The 23,858-nt window shown below is 33.8% G+C and overlaps 2 protein-coding genes across 2 annotated transcripts in view; both read right to left on the bottom strand.

The window, feature by feature from the left end:
* cdc42ep4a (CDC42 effector protein (Rho GTPase binding) 4a) overlaps nt 1-23,858 on the bottom strand; it is a 65,138-nt gene that overhangs the window by 37,568 nt on the left and 3,712 nt on the right. The gene's annotated exons all lie outside the window — the stretch shown is intronic.
* On the bottom strand, nt 9,639-11,847 carry LOC115424203 (uncharacterized). The gene is made up of 5 exons (XM_030141319.1): nt 11,761-11,847; nt 11,217-11,267; nt 11,098-11,148; nt 10,860-10,910; nt 9,639-10,740 (listed from the first exon to the last, which is right to left on the bottom strand). Exons 1-5 carry the CDS (start codon nt 11,845-11,847, stop codon nt 9,970-9,972), a joined length of 1,011 nt encoding a protein of 336 aa, XP_029997179.1. The 3' UTR covers nt 9,639-9,969.

Genomic DNA, 23,858 nt, shown 5'->3' with positions numbered 1-23,858 from the left:
TCAACACTACTAATATCATGGGGTACAATCTGACCTAGACCGCTTTAACCCCGGGTATATTCCAGTTGGGGGGGGGGGGGGGGGGGGGGGGTACTTTGGCCTGTTACACCGTCCACCCAGGTGCTTTTTAAGAGCTGCAGAAAAGTCATCTTCTAAAAGCTGCAGAAAAGTATTCCGCTTACATTTTCAAGCACTCGAGTGGAAACCTGTGCCGACGGAAAGAATGCGAGCAAATTAGGGGATCCAAAAAATCTGGCTTTAAAGTGGAAGAGTGCCATAATTACAGGGTCAGAACAGTAGAAAATGTATGCGAAGACAGCAAAGAAGCAGCTCCTAAACAGTTAAGGGCCCTTTTTTTTTTTTTTTTTATGAGCTCTTTTTAAAGGAAATACTCGAAACCACTTGGCAAATTGTCAAAAAGGAGAGATTTTATTTTATTTTAGTGGAGGAAAAAAATGCATCACACGGGCATATCTAAACAGTTTCCATTTTTATATCTCAAATAAAAATACCTACAATGAACTTAGAGCCTGAGACAAAAAATGACCTTAGTATCCCATGCCAAAGTACCGGTCAATCATCAGCGTCTTTGTTGGTTTTTCGGGGAAATAAACAATAATTTCAACTCCTCACAAGGAACCAGGATGAGAAAACAGAATAAGCACTTCCTTGTGCAAACCCCGAGTACACAAAGTCACAATGCGTGTTGGATAAGAGCAGAAAACAAAGCCGTCAAACAAAAGGGGCAGGAACAAACACAGCGTTCACACACTGACACATGACATGCCCTTAGAACAGGGTTTTTCAACCTTGGGGTCGCCTGGAATTCAGATGGGGTCGCCTGAAATTTCTAGTAATTGATAAAAATATTAAACAACTACTTACTAATAAAAAATATATGGTGAACTGACAAAGAAAACACTGGTCTACAATTTTTTAGAAATGATTTGCTTCAGACGTTAAATGTGCTAAATGTTACGTACTTTAATAAAATTAACCCTTTCATGCATGAATTATCAGAACCTTAGTCAATATTTTTTTCTTGAGTGTTTTTTATTCCTCTTTAGGCATGAAAAAAAACAATGCAAATGAATTTTTTTAAGGAACCTATTTTTTGTGGAGTCACAAAAATGTCCACTCAGCTGGACACCATGCGTTTAATTTTTGAAGCAAAGCAACATGTATTTAAAACTCATCATCAGAAAGTGATATACTGCGTGAAAAATATGAAATAAAAACATTTTTAATGCCGCTAATTGCTAAATTGCTAAAGTTGTCTCACATCTTGTCATACTCTAATATTAGTTATTAGTCATTTCATGGAGATAAAATCCTCCTTAGACCCAGGAAATTGACAGTTTTAGCTTTTTTACATTAACAATGGTCTTGATTGGAAACTGCATAATGCAACAGTTTTTTCAGATACATTTTTAAAATATTTTTTATTGATTGACTGATTTTTTTATTTTTATTTTTTTAATGGAATGTCCTTTGTAATGCACAGCATGTTTTTTTTTTTTTTTTTTAAGTAAAACTGTCAAACTTTTGTCCCCTACAGAGGACAAAATGCATTACTGGGTCTCAGCTGGATATGCAATGTTTCAGACAGCTGTTAATTACAGTCTGACAACAATTAGCAACTGATTTACACTAAAACATGTCACTGCAGATCAGGTTTATCATGACCAGCAAAGTTGCAATAATTGTATGTATTGCGGTGTTTGGGAGGATGCATCAGAGTCCACTGTGTTGGCTGATATGGAACTGAAACAACTAAACCCATGAATAAACAATAGAACAGCTGTAGAATAACTGTCCACTGTAGTGACCAGTATGTATGTGTAACAGAGTTAAGGTATATAGTGTAGGATTCCACTTGCCATTGCTGACTTTTGTTGTACTAATTCCAATTTTATTTTGGGGACATGAACCCCACACCCCTTCAAACTGGGGTCGTGCACCCCAGGAGATAGCAGCAGTTTTGTCTTTCTTTCCTGGTTGTGAGTGCACGCATGTTGGTCTTGTCTTTATTTTACATTTTTTTGTTTTTTTTTTATGTCATATTTGGGTGGGTGTTGTGTGCCGTTGTGTTGGTGTCATGATTGGCTTTCCGTTGAGTATGTTTTTTTTTTTAATTGCAATGTTCTTTGTGTGTGTTCGAGGAGTTAGCTAACTGTGATTTTTATTTTTTTTAAATTTTTAGCCCAAGACGCACTGCGGGTTTTTCATTTGATGTATGTTTTTTTTTTTTTTTTTTTTTTTTTTATATGTGCCAGGTGCCAGAATAAACTGGTGAACAGAAAAAAAAAAAAAACGATTGTGTGGAAAGAACTCTTTGGCAACGCATGGGTACAGCCGCTACACATGAAAGGGTTAATTGGAAAATAAACGACAAAAGTGCCGGTTTGCTGATGTTTTCAAGGTATATGATTAAGTGTTATTACACATATATATTGGTTTAAGTACATTTACAGGGTGGGGAAGCAAAATTTACAATGAACATTTAGTTTTTTCTCAGCAGCCACTACGTCAATTGTTTTGAAACCAAACATATATTGATGTCATAATCATACCTAACACTATTATCCATACCTTCTCAGAAACTTTTGCCCATATGAGTAATCAGGAAAGCAAACGTCAAAGAGTGTGTGATTTGCTGAATGCACTCGTCACACCAAAGGAGATTTCAAAAATAGTTGGAGTGTCCATAAAGACTGTTTATAATGGAAAGAAGAGAATGACTATGAGCAAAACTATTACCAGAAAGTCTGGAAGATACTATTAAAGAAGAATGGGAGAAGTTGTCACCCGAATATTTGAGGAACACTTGCGCAAGTTTCAGGAAGCGTGTGAAGGCAGTTATTGAGAAAGAAGGAGGACACATAGAATAAAAACATTTTCTATTATGTACATTTTCTTGTGGCAAATAAATTCTCATGACTTTCAATAAACTAATTGGTCATACACTGTCTTTCAACCCCTGCCTCAAAATATTGTACATTTTGCTTCCCCACCCTGTATATAATAGTTTTATAAATCTTCCACTAAATAGAACCTGTGAAGTGAATGTATTCTAATGTGCAGACAGTGTTTTGAAGTAGATCTTGTCGCTCTGAGACAAATATTCCTTTTGAGTCAAACCCATTCTCTCGTTAATTCTTGAATTTCACATTTTGACCCAAGGCTGAATCTTGGAAACTTCAGCCAACCAGCATTTTTGACTTGATTTTTCTTTATCAGTGACTCATGTGGTAAAATTTCAGTACTTTTATTCTGGAAGCATTTTCCTTGTAGATCAGTGTAATCCCAATCCATAACAGACACGACAAACTGAAGCTGAAACTGAAGCACTGTGGTTCTGTTTATCTGTCAAATGTTCATTGTGGTCAGTTTCAAATGCTGCAGCTCTTTCATAATTCATAGTTTGAGTTCTTCTTTGTTCAGTATTAATATTAATTGTCAGCCTTGTAAATCCAAACTGGACTGACTGTACATATCCTGACCAAGGAAAATCCAATTCTCACTTTGTGCAGTAATCTACACCTGGCTTTTCTGCCTCCGTCCATAATAATATACATTTTATCGTAGGCCTGTAACGGTACACAAAATTTTCGGTTTGGTACGTTTTCGGTTTTCAAAGCCACGGTTCTTTTTTTTTTTTTTCAGTTCGGCACAGGAAGAAAGAAAACCCCTCAAAATGTCTTTAATATATTTATGAATTTTTGAAAATTTTTCCCCCAATTTTTGGAGACAATAGAATATAGAAAAACAGGAATAATATAATTCTGCTGCTAAAAATCAAATAGAAAATAAAATAAATTATTAATATGGCTAAATGTATTTTAAACATTAGAATTGCACTTTTCCCTGACAGGTAGTTTTGAACAAACAACAAAAAAATCTAATCACAGTTCTGTCAGTTCACATTCTGCAGGAAAATATCAACAAAAAAATTCTGCATGAAGTTCAACATTAACAGGAGGGTAAACTGGTATTCTGTTTAAACAAACTGAAGAGAAACACTGACAACAAACTGAACCAAATTATTTATTTTAGGACAGAGAACAAACTGTTTAGGACACTTAGTGTACGTGTGTGTGCGCGCATGCAAGGTGTGATTTGTCTGGGGGATGGTTTATTTGTTGTTTTTTTGTTTTGTTTTTTGGTCGGAGCCGGGGGGGGTGAGGTCCAGTCCATAACTAACGTAACTAACGCTGGCATGAAACGAAAGTGAAACTTTATTTTTATATACAGGGTGGGGAAGCAAAATTTACAATATTTTGAAGCAGGGATTGAAAGACAGTGTTTGACCAATTAGTTTATTGAAAATCATGAGAATTTAAATCTTCAAATCATATTTTACTGCATTTCTAACGGTCTTGTTGTCTACCTCAAGTTCAATTGCCATTTTTCTCATGGATTTGGTTGGATCCTTTAGGATTTTGGATTTGAGAGCTTTAATAAAAGCTTCGGTACGTTTTTTGTTGCTTCCTCCACTTCCAGACTTTCTGGTAATAGTTTTGCTCATAGTCATTCTCTTCTTTCCATTATAAACAGTCTTTATGGACACTCCAACTATTTTTGAAATCTCCTTTGGTGTGACGAGTGCATTCAGCAAATCACACACTCTTTGACGTTTGCTTTCCTGATTACTCATATGGGCAAAAGTTTCTGAAAAGGTATGGATAATAGTGTTAGGTATGATTATGACATCAATATATGTTTGGTTTCAAAACAATTGACGTAGTGCCTGCTGAGAAAAAACAACTAAATGTTCATTGTACATTTTGCTTCCCCACCCTGTATGTATGTGTGTGTGTGTGTATATATATATATATATATATATATATATATATAAAAACCACATAAAATTAAATCATAAATAAATTGTTAATTGACAAATATCTTGTGTAATTACAGTAGGTTTCACAACAAACATGTTGAATAAATGTATTTTTGTGAACGTATAACATGAATAAGCACTGATAAACTGTCCAAATACTGGATTGTACAACTTAGTCTCATTGAAAATCATATATATATATATATATATATATATATATATATATATATATATATATATATATATATATATATGAGGGCCGTTCAATAAGTTCATGGCCTCACCCAGAACAGAACAACACAGACTCATAATTTATATTTTATTTTTCAACATAATCTCCATTTACAGCAATGCACTTGGTCCATCGATGTTCAAGCATCACTATCCCATCATGAAAGAATGTAACATCTTGTATTATAACAACCAGTATTTCTGGGTGAGGCCATGAACTTATTGAACAGCCCTCGAATATATATATATATATATATATATATATATATATATATATATATATATATATATATATATACACACAGGGTGGGGAAGCAAAATTTACAATATTTTGAAGCAGGGATTGAAAGACAGTGTATGACCAATTAGTTTATTGAAAGTCATGAGAATTTAAATCTTCAAATCATATTTTACTGCATTTCTAACGGTCTTGTTGTCTACCTCAAGTTCAATTGCCATTTTTCTCATGGATTTGGTTGGATCCTTTAGGATTTTGGATTTGAGAGCTTTAATAAAAGCTTTGGTACGTTTTTTGTTGCTTCCTCCACTTCCAGACTTTCTGGTAATAGTTTTGCTCATAGTCATTCTCTTCTTTCCATTATAAACAGTCTTTATGGACACTCCAACTATTTTTGAAATCTCCTTTGGTGTGACGAGTGCATTCAGCAAATCACACACTCTTTGACGTTTGCTTTCCTGATTACTCATATGGGCAAAAGTTTCTGAAAAGATATGGATAATAGTGTTAGGTATGATTATGACATCAATATATGTTTGGTTTCAAAACAATTGACGTAGTGTCTGCTGAGAAAAAACAACTAAATGTTCATTGTACATTTTGCTTCCCCACCCTGTACTTTCAATGGCCAACTCCGAGTTCTATTCCTCTGTTATACAGCGTGCGTGAGAGAGACAGACAGAGCTAGTGTAAGTGTTTTAGAACTACCGTAGTTCCTCGGGGCCAAACAACATCTGTCTTATCAGTGTCTCTTTCCTCGTTGTTGTCTTTCACGGGGACCTGAACTGATCCAAACTGGACTGTACTGATGGTGGAGGGTCTTCAGTCTCTTCCTTCCAGGTTCACATCATATTTGTTGGTTTTTTAAACCTTACATCAGCTGTTATTTCGTATTTCGGGTCAATGTGTGCGTCCTTCAATATGTCCGTGTGAAACTTGCGCGGATTTAAAGTTCCGCATCAACGTCTTTCGTTCCTTTTTCTTTTTCTCACACTTCGGAGTACCCGAAAACATGACGTCAAAAAGTACACCGGGACTGAGTTGCTTTAGTGTTACCACTCAATTTCTCATTTAGGACATCACAAAGGTTAAAAAAAAAAAAAAAAAAAATCAGGTGACATTTTGTTGTGTGTGGGGGTACATGGTAGGCTATCCTGGACTAATGGGGTCACGAGCCAAAAAAAAGGTTGGGAACCACTGTCTTAGAATGCGATGTTGGGACAATAAGGTTAGAAAACTTCCAGGGGCAGGGAAAGGGAAACTAAGGAAATATCTCTATAAATGTTCTACTCGGGGAAATACATATTTCCTTGTGAGCCGGGGTTCGAGTATATCATTTGCAGACCTATGGTAGTAACTAAGAGTGACGACAACAACACAACATATCACTTAAAAACACCACATCCCTCAAAAAGAAGTGTCACGTTCTCTGTAATAATCTCGCAGTTCGCTATCACCATACTCTGAGACATTCCTGAAAAAAAATAACAGTTTATATTGGTATTTCCTGGAATGTGAAGGGGCTGGACGGGACACACACATCGCCTCAAATGAGCACAAACATGTTCAAACATGGATGCAGGACTATACACTCACTGACCACAAATAACACACTAAGCTGCACTTAAGGGATTTGGAGACGCTGATTATCTCTCCAAATGAAAGTAAAAAGGCGACAACTTGTTCATTTTTGTCAAACGGATTCGAAGCAGGTTGTGTTTCCCGGGCTGGGTGCCAGTAAAATGCTTGTCCACACTGTGCTTTGCCCAATAACAGAGTGCTTGGCAGAGTTTTCAACACCGCAGTGGACGGGTAACTTTCACCTTCAGGCTCCAAACACATGTCTGCTGCAGGAAATTAGATGCTTTGTAATTTAACCCATAAAAACCCAAACTGTCACTGGTGAACAAAACCATCTACTGATTAAAATGTTTAACAACTGATCCACTTTTTCAACATTTTATTGGGCTCTAGCTTTGTTAAGTGAGGTGAGAAAGCCAACTTTAAAACTAAACCTGAAAACTTTGCCTCAAAGACCCAAACATCCACCAGCAACCGAAACCATCTACTGATCTAAACTGTTTAATACCTGTTGATCCACTAATCCTATCGATACATGTAAATAACACCGGGTTACAAAAAAATTTTTTTTGCAAGTTGTCTGGGTTTTTTCAACTGAATTAGGACCCTTTTGCACCGCTAAATCCAAAAATGACATCTGTTTTTCTCAATCAGGTCAGGTTTTTTTGCTAATTTGATTTTGAAAAATTTGATCTTCTCACAAAATTGATGATATTTTTGTGACTTTATCAGTTGATTTTTTATATAGTTCTCACCCAAAATAGGTTTTAAGAGAAAAAAAATCATTTTCTAACAGGATTCCTGTTAGGTACAATGGTGTATTCACCGCAGATGTAGCAGAATACATCAGGCTTATTTTTGCAAGATCTTCTAGTCGAAGCCATTTCATTCACCTGTAATATTTAAGGTCAGGCTAAAAACGTTCCTATATGAAAAAGCTTATGGTCAGGCTAGTTCAAACCAGACTGAACCCACAGTTCAGTCTAAGCTGCCCTAGGAGCAAGAATGCTGGGGGAAGTACAGGCACTGAGTCCTATCTCCTGTTTCTGGTTCTACGTACCATTCTGGTCTGCACTTATATTTTCAATATTTAGCCAACTTAGTTTGTGCAGTACTATTCACCTGGTGTCCCCTTTCCCCACTCCCCTCCGGGGGAGTGGCTACTTTTTCAGTTGTAACCGCTTGGGAGCCAATGATGACAGGATCTGCACTGACCCATCTGTGTCCTGCCCTGTCCTGTGTCCTGACCCCCTCCCCCACCTGTCTGGATGGACGTCCTCGGCCTCACCACTGTGGATGGGCCTCCTCGCTCCTGCCTGTCTCATCCAGCGGGATGGACCCCCCATGTGTCCACCCTACTGCATCCTTGCAGACTAGAACTACATCTGCAAATGGACGTCCATCAGTCCTGGTGCATCTATAGCCTGTCCGTCCATGGGAGTGGATCTCTCCTTCACTGTGGTTCTCCCCGAGGTTTCTCCCTTTTCCCACTGGGTTTTGAGTTTTTCCTTGCCGAGAAGGAGGGTCTAAGGACGGGGGATGCCCTGGACACTACTCATTTTCTTGCTGTTTATTTGACTGTTGTTTACTCCAACTGACTCTGTAAAGCCCTTTGAGATAACCTTGTTGTGATATTGGGCTATACAAATAAAGTTGAATTGAATTGAATTAATATTAAAAAAAACATTAATCATAAATTGGCAAAAGTAAAATCTTCAGAACTCGTTTATTGCAAGAAATATGAAGGAATTTTGTATCATATGACGTCATATGATATATCATATGATCAAATGCCCATAAATGTAAGCAAAAATGTTTAAAAGCCAATATGTAGCATAGTTCAGAAAGTTGACCTGATTGAGCAAAATTAATGTGATTTCTGGATTCAGCACACCAAAATTATCCTAAATCAGCTCAAAAAACTTAAACAATAAATTTGTTGTTGACCAGTGTAATTGGTGTAAAATGCAGTTTTTCGTCTTTTCATACTCATCAGATATGACCCATTTGGACATTCAGAGACTCTGTAGTTACCATGGAAACACCGTCACCTTCTACAACACAGGTGTCAAACATACGGCCCGGGGGCCAAATCCGGCCCGCCAAAGGGTCCAGTCCAGCCCTTTGGAATGAATTTGTGAAATGCAAAAATTACACTAAGATATAAACAATCCTTTTAGTTCAGGTTCCACATTCAGACCGATTCAACCTCAAGTGGGTCAGACCAGTAAAATACTATCATAATAACATATAAATAATGACAACTCCAAATTTTTCTCTTTGTAAATGTAAATATTTTCATGTATTTCCACTAAAACAAAGTAGAATTTTGCAAAAAATGTGAATAACCTGAACAAATATGAACAACCTGAAATGTCTTAAGAGAAATAAGTACAATTTTAACAAGATTCTGCCTGTTACTAAATGTTTTGTGTATTTTTAAGTTCTAATGTACACGTGTAAATGATAAACTGAGGCAGAATATTGTTCAAATTACACTTATCTTTTCAGTTTGTTCATGTTATTCACATCTTTTAAAGGATAGTTTGTAGACGTAAAAATTTTATCATGTAAATTTACTTTTTTTCATTTTCTTTTTCAGTTTTCTCTGTTTCTGATATAATAACCCTCAGCTTTACTCTGAGCTTTAACACGTACATGATCAGTCAATTAAATATAGGAAAATACCAGATTTTCACTTCAGAAACACAAAATGCAGAGGATAATATCATAATAAATGGTGATAAATCGCTTTAGAAAGCCTAAATAAACACAAAAAAATCTTTTTTTTTTACTGCCGTAAAAGTAACACTGGGTCTTTATGGGTTAAAAAACCTAGAACTGAACTTGTGCAGACTAGTTGGAAATGTGTTGGCTCTTCTAAAAAGCATTAAAGGTACTTTGGGTTAAAGTAAACAGGATAATCCATGGACATAAATCTGGGTGGTGTGGTTTTCTTGCTGGCTGTTTCGGTCGGCTAAATCCATCACATCCAAACCCAAACAGAACAGTGTGACATTCAACAAAACCCTCTGCCTGTTTTTGTGCACAACGGGGTCAAAAGTCACATTTCAACTTAAAACTGCCAAAAGCCGCACAACTGTCCTCCCACGGAGACGACCGATAACGTTATCAGCTCCTCAAACAATCGCTGAGGAGTTGTTATCTGCGTGGCATTGATGGAGTGAAGGCCGGCCTGCAGACCTGAGGACACGGCCTCATTATCCCAGTCAATGAACCCATCACACAGAACCACGACAGGCCCTGCCCACCAAACGGAGCAGGACTGCCAAGTAAACAGACCTGGGATAGGAACAGACCTGGGATAGGAACAGACCTGGGATAGGAACAGACCTGGGATAGGAACAGACCTGGGATAGGAACAGACCTGGGATAAGAACAGACCTGGGATACGAACAGACCTGGGATAAGAACAGACCTGGGATAGAAACAGACCTGGGATAGAAACAGACCTGGGATAGGAACAGACCTGGGATACCAACAGACCTGGGATAGGAACAGACCTGGGATAAGAACAGACCTGGGATACGAACAGACCTGGGATAAGAACAGACCTGGGATAAGAACAGACCTGGGATAAGAACAGACCTGGGATAGAAACAGACCTGGGATAGAAACAGACCTGGGATACGAACAGACCTGGGATAGAAACAGACCTGGGATAAGAACAGACCTGGGATAGAAACAGACCTGGGATAGAAACAGACCTGGGATAGGAACAGACCTGGGATAAGAACAGACCTGGGATAAGAACAGACCTGGGATACGAACAGACCTGGGATACGAACAGACCTGGGATAGGAACAGACCTGGGATAAGAACAGACCTGGGATATGAATAGACCTGGGATATGAATAGACCTGGGATATGAATAGACCTGGGATACCGACAGACCTGGGAAACTGACAGACCTAGGATATGAACAGATTTGGGATAGAAACAGACCTGGGATAGAAACAGACCTGGGATAGAAACAGACCTGGGATAGAAACAGACCTAGGATAGGGACAGACCTGGGATACCGACAGACCTGGGATACCGACAGACCTGGGATACCGACAGACCTGGGATACCGACAGACCTGGGATACCGACAGACCTGGGATATGAACAGACCTGGGATATGAACAGACCTGGGATAAGAACAGACCTGGGATATGAACAGACCTGGGATACCAACAGACCTGGGATAAGAACAGACCTGGGATACGAACAGACCTGGGATAGAAACAGACCTGGGATACGAACAGACCTGGGATAAGAACAGACCTGGGATACGAAGAGACCTGGGATACGAACAGACCTGGGATAGAAACAGACCTGGGATAAGAACAGACCTGGGATAGAAACAGACCTGGGATAGAAACAGACCTGGGATAAGAACAGACCTGGGATAAGAACAGACCTGGGATAAGAACAGACCTGGGATAAGAACAGACCTGGGATAAGAACAGACCTGGGATAGAAACAGACCTGGGATAGAAACAGACCTGGGATAGAAACAGACCTGGGATAGAAACAGACCTGGGATAGAAACAGACCTGGGATAAGAACAGACCTGGGATAAGAACAGACCTGGGATAAGAACAGACCTGGGATACGAACAGACCTGGGATACGAACAGACCTGGGATAGGAACAGACCTGGGATAAGAACAGACCTGGGATACGAACAGACCTGGGATAAGAACAGACCTGGGATAAGAACAGACCTGGGATAAGAACAGACCTGGGATAGAAACAGACCTGGGATAAGAACAGACCTGGGATAGAAACAGACCTGGGATAAGAACAGACCTGGGATAAGAACAGACCTGGGATAGAAACAGACCTGGGATAAGAACAGACCTGGGCAATGTGGGTCATGGACCGGACCAACAGGACAGGCAACGTGCACGGCATGACACCACCCAACACTGCTGCAGATCTGGACATGCGCTCATCTGGGAGTTTCTTCTGCTTTATTAGTCTGTTTTATTTATAATATCTATTGCTTTTTATCTCTTTACACTTCTTTTGTTGCTTTGTTAGTGTTTTTTTCAAGATATGTATGCAAATGAGCAATTGTGACCAAGTAATTTCAGTAAAGTTTGTCTAAATCTGAGTCTAAGTGTGTGATTTGGCTCAGTTTCAATTTTTTTTTTGCTTTATTAGTCCATTTTACTTATTTTTTTTTTATTACTTTTCATCTCTTCACACTTACTTTCCTTATTTTGTTGCTTTTTTACTAGCGTGTTTTGCAAGATATGCATGAAACTGAGTAATTTCCATTGTGGATCAACAAAGTTTGTCTAAATCTAAGTGTAAAAGTGTGTGATTTAACTCTTTTGATCATGTCACAGTTACATCTGTCACATGAAGTTCCTCAGACACTTAAAAACACACCTTTACTGACTTTTAAACAGGACAGTGACTCATGTTTATGTTTCATTTTGGCTCCATTTCAAATTTTTTCTGCTTTATTAGTCTGTTTTATTTTAGATTTACATCTCTTCACATCTACTTTCCTTTTATTTTTGTTGCTTTTTTAGTGTTTTTTTCAAGATGTATATGAAACTGAGCTATTGTGACCAAGTAATTTCAATAAAGTTTGTCTAAATACTCATTTTTTTTAGCTCCTCTGATCATGTCACAGTTAAATCTGTCACATAAAACTCCTCTGACACTTCAAAAAACACCTTTACTGACTTTTACAGTGTTTCTACAGCATCTTAAACAGGACAATGACTCATGTTTAGGTTTCATTTTGGATAAATTCCATGTTTTTTCTGCTTTATTAGTCTATTTTACTTACATATTTTTTTGGCTCTTATCTCTTCACACTTACTTTCCTTATTTTGTTGCTTTTTTAGTGGGTTTTTCTTTCAAGATATGCATGAAACTGAGTAATTTCCCTTGTGGATTAATAAAGTTTGTCTAAATCTAAGTCCTAAAGTCTGTGATTTACTAATTTTAAACCTTTTTGATCATGTTAAAGTTAAATCTGTCACATAAAACTCCTCTGACACTTCAAAACACACCTTTACTGACTTTTACAGTGTTTCTAAAGCATCTGAAGCAGAACTATGACTCATGTTTAGGTTTCATTTTGGCTCCATTTCAAGTTTTTCTGCTTTATTAGTCTGTTTTACATCTCTTCACATCTACTTTCCTTTTATTTTGTTGCTTTTTTGTGTTTTTTTCAAAATATGTATGCGACTGACCTATTGTGACCAAGCAATTTCAATAAAGTTTGTTTAAATCCAAGTCTAAAAGTGTGATATTTACTCATTTTTTAACTCTTTTGATCATGTTACAGTTAAATCTGTCACATGAAGTTCCTCAGACACTTCAAAACACACCTTTACTGACTTTTATAATGTTTAAAGCATCTTAAACAGGACAATGACTCATGTTTAGGTTTCATTTTGGATAAATTTCATGTTTTTCCTGCCTTATTAGTCCATTTTACTGATATTATTTATTGCTTTTTATCTCTTTACACTTCTTTTGTTGCTTTTTTAGTGTTTTTTTTTCAAGATATATATGCAAATGAGCTATTGTGACCAAGTAATTTCAATAAAGTTTATCTAAATCTAAGTGTAACAGTGTGAAATCAAAGTTTAAAATGTGTGATTTACTCATTTTTTAACTCTTTTGATCATGTCAGAGTTAAAGCTGTCACATAAAACTCCTCGGACACTTAAAAACACACCTTTACTGACTTTTACAGTGTTTCTAAAGCATCTGAAACAGGACAATAACTCATGTTTAGGTTTCATTTTAGCTCAATTTCAACTTTTTTCTGCTTTATTAGTCTATTTTACTTATAATATTCATTGCTTTTTATCTCTTCACACTTCCTTTCCTTTACTTTTGTTGCATTTTTACTGTTTTTTCCAAGATATGTATGCAACTGGGCTATTCTGACCAAGTTATTTCATTAAAGTTTGTATACATTTAAGTCTAAAAGTGTGTGATTTGCGCTTTTTTATAATTTTTTGTTTGTTTGTTTGTTTTTTTTTAAACTCATTTTAAGCTGGACAATGACTCATGCTTAGGTTTCATTTTGGCTCCATTTCAAATTTTCCTGCTTTATTGGTCTATTTTAGTTTATTTTTACATCTCTTCATACTTTCGTTGCTTTTTTTTAGTGCTTTTTTCAAGATATATATGCAAATGAGCTATTGTGACCAAGTAATTTCAATAAAGTTTATCTAAATCTAAGTGTAACAGTGTGAAATCTAAGTCCTAAAGTGTGAAATTTACTCATTTTTAACTCCTCAGATCATTTCAAAGTTAAATCTGTCACATAAAACTCCTCGGACACTTAAAAACACACCTTTACTGACTTTTCCAGTGTTTCTAAAGCATCTGAAACAGGACAATGACTCATGCTTAGGTTTCATTTTGGCTCAATGTCAAATTTTCTGCTTTATTAGTCTGTTTTACTTATAATATTTATTGCTTTTTATCTCTTTACACTTCTTTTGTTGCTTTTTTAGTGCTTTTTTCAAGATATATATGCAAATGAGCTATTGTGACCAAGTAATTTCAATAAAGTTTATCTAAATCTAAGTGTAACAGTGTGAAATCTAAGTCCTAAAGTGTGAAATTTACTCATTTTTAACTCCTCAGATCATTTCAAAGTTAAATCTGTCACATAAAACTCCTCGGACACTTCAAAACACACCTTTACTGACTTTTACAGTGTTTCTAAAGCATCTGAAGCAGGACAATGACTCATGCTTATGTTTCATTTTGGCTCCATTTCAAGTTTTTTCTGCTTTATTAGTCCATTTTACTTATAATATTTATTGCTTTTTATCTCTTTACACTTCTTTTGTTGCTTTTTTAGTGCTTTTTTCAAGATATATATGCAAATGAGCTATTGTGACCAAGTAATTTCAATAAAGTTTGTTTAAATCCAAGTCTAAAAGTGTGAAATTTACTCATTTTTTAACTCTTTTAATCATGTTAAAGTTAAATCTGTCACATAAAACTCCTCTGACACTTAAAAACACACCTTTACTGACTTTTACAGTGTTTCTACAGCATCTGAAACAGGAAAATTACTCATGTTTAGGTTTCATTTTGGATAAATTCCATGTTTTTTCTGCTTTATTAGTCTATTTTACTTACATATTTTTTTGGCTCTTATCTCTTCACACTTACTTTCCTTATTTTGTTGCTTTTTTAGTGTTTTTTTTTTTTTTCAAGATATGCATGAAACTGAGTAATTTCCCTTGTGGATTAATAAAGTTTGTCTAAATCTAAGTCCTAAAGTCTGTGATTTACTAATTTTAAACCTTTTTGATCATGTTAAAGTTAAATCTGTCACATAAAACTCCTCTGACACTTAAAAACACACCTTTACTGACTTTTACAGTGTTTCTAAAGCATCTGAAGCAGAACTATGACTCATGTTTAGGTTTCATTTTGGCTCCATTTCAAGTTTTTCTGCTTTATTAGTCTGTTTTACATCTCTTCACATCTACTTTCCTTTTATTTTGTTGCTTTTTTGTGTTTTTTTCAAAATATGTATGCGACTGACCTATTGTGACCAAGCAATTTCAATAAAGTTTGTCTAAATCCAAGTCTAAAAGTGTGATATTTACTCATTTTTTAACTCTTTTGATCATGTTACAGTTAAATCTATCGCATTAAACTCCTCGGACACTTAAAAACACACCTTTACTGACTTTTACAGTGTTTCTAAAGCATCTGAAACAGGACAATGACTCATGCTTATGTTTCATTTTGGCTCCATTTCAAGTTTTTTCTGCTTTATTAGTCCATTTTATTTATAATATTTATTGCTTTTTATCTCTTTACACTTCTCTTGTTGCTTTTTTAGTGCTTTTTTCAAGATATATATGCAAATGAGCTATTGTGACCAAGTAATTTCAATAAAGTTTGTTTAAATCCAAGTCTAAAAGTGTGAAATTTACTCATTTTTTAACTCTTTTAATCATGTTAAAGTTAAATCTGTCACATAAAACTCCTCTGACACTTAAAAACACACCTTTACTGACTTTTACAGTGTTTCTACAGCATCTTAAACAGGACAATGACTCATGTTTAGGTTTCATTTTGGATAAATTCCATGTTTTTTCTGCTTTATTAGTCTATTTTACTTACATATTTTTTTGGCTCTTATCTCTTCACACTTACTTTCCTTATTTTGTTGCTTTTTTAGTGTTTTTTTTTTTTCAAGATATGCATGAAACTGAGTAATTTCCCTTGTGGATTAATAAAGTTTGTCTAAATCTAAGTCCTAAAGTCTGTGATTTACTAATTTTAAACCTTTTTGATCATGTTAAAGTTAAATCTGTCACATAAAACTCCTCTGACACTTCAAAACACACCTTTACTGACTTTTACAGTGTTTCTAAAGCATCTGAAGCAGAACTATGACTCATGTTTAGGTTTCATTTTGGCTCCATTTCAAGTTTTTCTGCTTTATTAGTCTGTTTTACATCTCTTCACATCTACTTTCCTTTTATTTTGTTGCTTTTTTGTGTTTTTTTTCAAAATATGTATGCGACTGACCTATTGTGACCAAGCAATTTCAATAAAGTTTGTCTAAATCCAAGTCTAAAAGTGTGATATTTACTCATTTTTTAACTCTTTTGATCATGTTACAGTTAAATCTATCGCATAAAACTCCTCGGACACTTAAAAACACACCTTTACTGACTTTTACAGTGTTTCTAAAGCATCTGAAACAGAACTATGACTCATGCTTAGGTTTCATTTTGGCTCAATGTCAAATTTTCTGCTTTATTAGTCTGTTTTACTTATAATATTTATTGCTTTTTATCTCTTTACACTTCTTTTGTTGCTTTTTTAGTGCTTTTTTCAAGATATATATGCAAATGAGCTATTGTGACCAATAATTTCAATAAAGTTTATCTAAATCTAAGTGTAACAGTGTGAAATCTAAGTCCTAAAGTGTGAAATTTACTCATTTTTTAACTCCTCAGATCATTTCAAAGTTAAATCTGTCACATAAAACTCCTCGGACACTTCAAAACACACCTTTACTGACTTTTCCAGTGTTTCTAAAGCATCTGAAACAGGACAATGACTCATGCTTATGTTTCATTTTGGCTCCATTTCAAGTTTTTTCTGCTTTATTAGTCCATTTTATTTATAATATTTATTGCTTTTTATCTCTTTACACTTCTTTTGTTGCTTTTTTAGTGCTTTTTTCAAGATATATATGCAAATGAGCTATTGTGACCAAGTAATTTCAATAAAGTTTGTTTAAATCCAAGTCTAAAAGTGTGAAATTTACTCATTTTTTAACTCTTTTAATCATGTTAAAGTTAAATCTGTCACATAAAACTCCTCTGACACTTCAAAGAACACCTTTACTGACTTTTACAGTGTTTCTACAGCATCTTAAACAGGACAATGACTCATGTTTAGGTTTCATTTTGGATAAATTTCATGTTTTTCCTGCCTTATTAGTCCATTTTACTGATATTATTTATTGCTTTTTATCTCTTTACACTTCTTTTATTGCTTTTTTAGTGTTTTTTTTTCAAGATATATATGCAAATGAGCTATTGTGACCAAGTAATTTCAATAAAGTTTATCTAAATCTAAGTGTAACAGTGTGAAATCAAAGTTTAAAATGTGTGATTTACTCATTTTTTAACTCTTTTGATCATGTCAGAGTTAAAGCTGTCACATAAAACTCCTCGGACACTTAAAAACACACCTTTACTGACTTTTACAGTGTTTCTAAAGCATCTGAAACAGGACAATAACTCATGTTTAGGTTTCATTTTAGCTCAATTTCAACTTTTTTCTGCTTTATTAGTCTATTTTACTTATAATATTCATTGCTTTTTATCTCTTCACACTTCCTTTCCTTTACTTTTGTTGCATTTTTACTGTTTTTTCCAAGATATGTATGCAACTGGGCTATTCTGACCAAGTTATTTCATTAAAGTTTGTATACATTTAAGTCTAAAAGTGTGTGATTTGCGCTTTTTTATAATTTTTTTTTTGTTTGTTTGTTTTTTTTTAAACTCATTTTAAGCTGGACAATGACTCATGCTTAGGTTTCATTTTGGCTCCATTTCAAATTTTCTGCTTTATTGGTCTATTTTAGTTTATTTTTACATCTCTTCATACTTTCGTTGCTTTTTTTTAGTGCTTTTTTCAAGATATATATGCAAATGAGCTATTGTGACCAAGTAATTTCAATAAAGTTTATCTAAATCTAAGTGTAACAGTGTGAAATCTAAGTCCTAAAGTGTGAAATTTACTCATTTTTAACTCCTCAGATCATTTCAAAGTTAAATCTGTCACATAAAACTCCTCGGACACTTCAAAACACACCTTTACTGACTTTTACAGTGTTTCTAAAGCATCTGAAACAGGACAATGACTCATGCTTATGTTTCATTTTGGCTCCATTTCAAGTTTTTTCTGCTTTATTAGTCCATTTTATTTATAATATTTATTGCTTTTTATCTCTTTACACTTCTCTTGTTGCTTTTTTAGTGCTTTTTTCAAGATATATATGCAAATGAGCTATTATGACCAAGTAATTTCAATAAAGTTTGTTTAAATCCAAGTCTAAAAGTGTGAAATTTACTCATTTTTTAACTCTTTTAATCATGTTAAAGTTAAATCTGTCACATAAAACTCCTCTGACACTTCAAAACACACCTTTACTGACTTTTACAGTCTTTCTAAAGCATCTGAAGCAGAACTATGACTCATGTTTAGGTTTCATTTTGGCTCCATTTCAAGTTTTTCTGCTTTATTAGTCTGTTTTACATCTCTTCACATCTACTTTCCTTTTATTTTGTTGCTTTTTTGTGTTTTTTTCAAAATATGTATGTGACTGACCTATTGTGACCAAGCAATTTCAATAAAGTTTGTCTAAATCCAAGTCTAAAAGTGTGATATTTACTCATTTTTTAACTCTTTTGATCATGTTACAGTTAAATCTATCGCATAAAACTCCTCGGACACTTCAAAGAACACCTTTACTGACTTTTACAGTGTTTCTAAAGCATCTGAAACAGGACAATAACTCATGTTTAGGTTTCATTTTAGCTCAATTTCAACTTTTTTCTGCTTTATTAGTCTATTTTACTTATAATATTCATTGCTTTTTATCTCTTCACACTTCCTTTCCTTTACTTTTGTTGCATTTTTACTGTTTTTTTCCAAGATATGTATGCAACTGGGCTATTCTGACCAAGTTATTTCATTAAAGTTTGTATACATTTAAGTCTAAAAGTGTGTGATTTGCGCTTTTTTATAATTTTTTTTTTGTTTGTTTGTTTTTTTTTAAACTCATTTTAAGCTGGACAATGACTCATGCTTAGGTTTCATTTTGGCTCCATTTCAAATTTTCTGCTTTATTGGTCTATTTTAGTTTATTTTTACATCTCTTCATACTTTCGTTGCTTTTTTTTAGTGCTTTTTTCAAGATATATATGCAAATGAGCTATTGTGACCAAGTAATTTCAATAAAGTTTATCTAAATCTAAGTGTAACAGTGTGAAATCTAAGTCCTAAAGTGTGAAATTTACTCATTTTTAACTCCTCAGATCATTTCAAAGTTAAATCTGTCACATAAAACTCCTCGGACACTTCAAAACACACCTTTACTGACTTTTACAGTGTTTCTAAAGCATCTGAAACAGGACAATGACTCATGCTTATGTTTCATTTTGGCTCCATTTCAAGTTTTTTCTGCTTTATTAGTCCATTTTATTTATAATATTTATTGCTTTTTATCTCTTTACACTTCTCTTGTTGCTTTTTTAGTGCTTTTTTCAAGATATATATGCAAATGAGCTATTATGACCAAGTAATTTCAATAAAGTTTGTTTAAATCCAAGTCTAAAAGTGTGAAATTTACTCATTTTTTAACTCTTTTAATCATGTTAAAGTTAAATCTGTCACATAAAACTCCTCTGACACTTCAAAACACACCTTTACTGACTTTTACAGTCTTTCTAAAGCATCTGAAGCAGAACTATGACTCATGTTTAGGTTTCATTTTGGCTCCATTTCAAGTTTTTCTGCTTTATTAGTCTGTTTTACATCTCTTCACATCTACTTTCCTTTTATTTTGTTGCTTTTTTGTGTTTTTTTTCAAAATATGTATGTGACTGACCTATTGTGACCAAGCAATTTCAATAAAGTTTGTCTAAATCCAAGTCTAAAAGTGTGATATTTACTCATTTTTTAACTCTTTTGATCATGTTACAGTTAAATCTATCGCATAAAACTCCTCGGACACTTCAAAGAACACCTTTACTGACTTTTACAGTGTTTCTAAAGCATCTGAAACAGGACAATAACTCATGTTTAGGTTTCATTTTAGCTCAATTTCAACTTTTTTCTGCTTTATTAGTCTATTTTACTTATAATATTCATTGCTTTTTATCTCTTCACACTTCCTTTCCTTTACTTTTGTTGCATTTTTACTGTTTTTTCCAAGATATGTATGCAACTGGGCTATTCTGACCAAGTTATTTCATTAAAGTTTGTATACATTTAAGTCTAAAAGTGTGTGATTTGCGCTTTTTTATAATTTTTTTTTTGTTTGTTTGTTTTTTTTTAAACTCATTTTAAGCTGGACAATGACTCATGCTTAGGTTTCATTTTGGCTCCATTTCAAATTTTCTGCTTTATTGGTCTATTTTAGTTTATTTTTACATCTCTTCATACTTTCGTTGCTTTTTTTTAGTGCTTTTTTCAAGATATATATGCAAATGAGCTATTGTGACCAAGTAATTTCAATAAAGTTTATCTAAATCTAAGTGTAACAGTGTGAAATCTAAGTCCTAAAGTCTGTGATTTACTAATTTTAAACCTTTTTGATCATGTTAAAGTTAAATCTGTCACATAAAACTCCTCGGACACTTCAAAACACACCTTTACTGACTTTTACAGTGTTTCTAAAGCATCTGAAGCAGAACTATGACTCATGTTTAGGTTTCATTTTGGCTCCATTTCAAGTTTTTCTGCTTTATTAGTCTGTTTTACATCTCTTCACATCTACTTTCCTTTTATTTTGTTGCTTTTTTGTGTTTTTTTCAAAATATGTATGCGACTGACCTATTGTGACCAAGCAATTTCAATAAAGTTTGTCTAAATCCAAGTCTAAAAGTGTGATATTTACTCATTTTTTAACTCTTTTGATCATGTTACAGTTAAATCTGTCACATGAAGTTCCTCAGACACTTCAAAACACACCTTTACTGACTTTTATAATGTTTAAAGCATCTTAAACAGGACAATGACTCATGTTTAGGTTTCATTTTGGATAAATTTCATGTTTTTCCTGCCTTATTAGTCCATTTTACTGATATTATTTATTGCTTTTTATCTCTTTACACTTCTTTTGTTGCTTTTTTAGTGCTTTTTTTCAAGATATATATGCAAATGAGCTATTGTGACCAAGTAATTTCAATAAAGTTTATCTAAATCTAAGTGTAACAGTGTGAAATCAAAGTTTAAAATGTGTGATTTACTCATTTTTTAACTCTTTTGATCATGTCAGAGTTAAAGCTGTCACATAAAACTCCTCGGACACTTAAAAACACACCTTTACTGACTTTTACAGTGTTTCTAAAGCATCTGAAACAGGACAATAACTCATGTTTAGGTTTCATTTTGGCTCCATTTCAACTTTTTTCTGCTTTATTAGTCTATTTTACTTATAATATTCATTGCTTTTTATCTCTTCACACTTCCTTTCCTTTACTTTTGTTGCATTTTTACTGTTTTTTCCAAGATATGTATGCAACTGGGCTATTCTGACCAAGTTATTTCATTAAAGTTTGTATACATTTAAGTCTAAAAGTGTGTGATTTGCGCTTTTTTATAATTTTTTTTTTTTTTGTTTGTTTTTTTTTAAACTCATTTTAAGCTGGACAATGACTCATGCTTAGGTTTCATTTTGGCTCCATTTCAAATTTTCTGCTTTATTGGTCTATTTTAGTTTATTTTTACATCTCTTCATACTTTCGTTGCTTTTTTTTAGTGCTTTTTTCAAGATATATATGCAAATGAGCTATTGTGACCAAGTAATTTCAATAAAGTTTATCTAAATCTAAGTGTAACAGTGTGAAATCTAAGTCCTAAAGTGTGAAATTTACTCATTTTTAACTCCTCAGATCATTTCAAAGTTAAATCTGTCACATAAAACTCCTCGGACACTTAAAAACACACCTTTACTGACTTTTCCAGTGTTTCTAAAGCATCTGAAACAGGACAATGACTCATGCTTAGGTTTCATTTTGGCTCAATGTCAAATTTTCTGCTTTATTAGTCTGTTTTACTTATAATATTTATTGCTTTTTATCTCTTTACACTTCTTTTGTTGCTTTTTTAGTGCTTTTTTCAAGATATATATGCAAATGAGCTATTGTGACCAAGTAATTTCAATAAAGTTTGTTTAAATCCAAGTCTAAAAGTGTGAAATTTACTCATTTTTTAACTCTTTTAATCATGTTAAAGTTAAATCTGTCACATAAAACTCCTCTGACACTTAAAAACACACCTTTACTGACTTTTACAGTGTTTCTACAGCATCTGAAACAGGACAATGACTCATGTTTAGGTTTCATTTTGGATAAATTTCATGTTTTTCCTGCCTTATTAGTCCATTTTACTGATATTATTTATTGCTTTATATCTCTTTACACTTCTTTTGTTGCTTTTTTAGTGTTTTTTTTTCAAGATATATATGCAAATGAGCTATTGTGACCAAGTAATTTCAATAAAGTTTATCTAAATCTAAGTGTAACAGTGTGAAATCAAAGTTTAAAATGTGTGATTTACTCATTTTTTAACTCTTTTGATCATGTCAGAGTTAAAGCTGTCACATAAAACTCCTCGGACACTTAAAAACACACCTTTACTGACTTTTACAGTGTTTCTAAAGCATCTGAAACAGGACAATAACTCATGTTTAGGTTTCATTTTAGCTCAATTTCAACTTTTTTCTGCTTTATTAGTCTATTTTACTTATAATATTCATTGCTTTTTATCTCTTCACACTTCCTTTCCTTTACTTTTGTTGCATTTTTACTGTTTTTTCCAAGATATGTATGCAACTGGGCTATTCTGACCAAGTTATTTCATTAAAGTTTGTATACATTTAAGTCTAAAAGTGTGTGATTTGCGCTTTTTTATAATTTTTTTTTGTTTGTTTGTTTTTTTTTAAACTCATTTTAAGCTGGACAATGACTCATGCTTAGGTTTCATTTTGGCTCCATTTCAAATTTTCTGCTTTATTGGTCTATTTTAGTTTATTTTTACATCTCTTCATACTTTCGTTGCTTTTTTTTAGTGCTTTTTTCAAGATATATATGCAAATGAGCTATTGTGACCAAGTAATTTCAATAAAGTTTATCTAAATCTAAGTGTAACAGTGTGAAATCTAAGTCCTAAAGTGTGAAATTTACTCATTTTTTAACTCCTCAGATCATTTCAAAGTTAAATCTGTCACATAAAACTCCTCGGACACTTCAAAACACACCTTTACTGACTTTTCCAGTGTTTCTAAAGCATCTGAAACAGGACAATGACTCATGCTTATGTTTCATTTTGGCTCCATTTCAAGTTTTTTCTGCTTTATTAGTCCATTTTATTTATAATATTTATTGCTTTTTATCTCTTTACACTTCTTTTGTTGCTTTTTTAGTGCTTTTTTCAAGATATATATGCAAATGAGCTATTGTGACCAAGTAATTTCAATAAAGTTTGTTTAAATCCAAGTCTAAAAGTGTGAAATTTACTCATTTTTTAACTCTTTTAATCATGTTAAAGTTAAATCTGTCACATAAAACTCCTCTGACACTTCAAAGAACACCTTTACTGACTTTTACAGTGTTTCTACAGCATCTTAAACAGGACAATGACTCATGTTTAGGTTTCATTTTGGATAAATTTCATGTTTTTCCTGCCTTATTAGTCCA

This window comes from Sphaeramia orbicularis, chromosome 8 (assembly GCF_902148855.1).
Source record: "Sphaeramia orbicularis chromosome 8, fSphaOr1.1, whole genome shotgun sequence".
NCBI classification, from domain to species: domain Eukaryota; kingdom Metazoa; phylum Chordata; class Actinopteri; order Kurtiformes; family Apogonidae; genus Sphaeramia; species Sphaeramia orbicularis.
The sequence above is the reverse complement of the archived record's forward strand: the minus strand, read 5'-3'. Positions and strand labels throughout refer to the sequence as shown.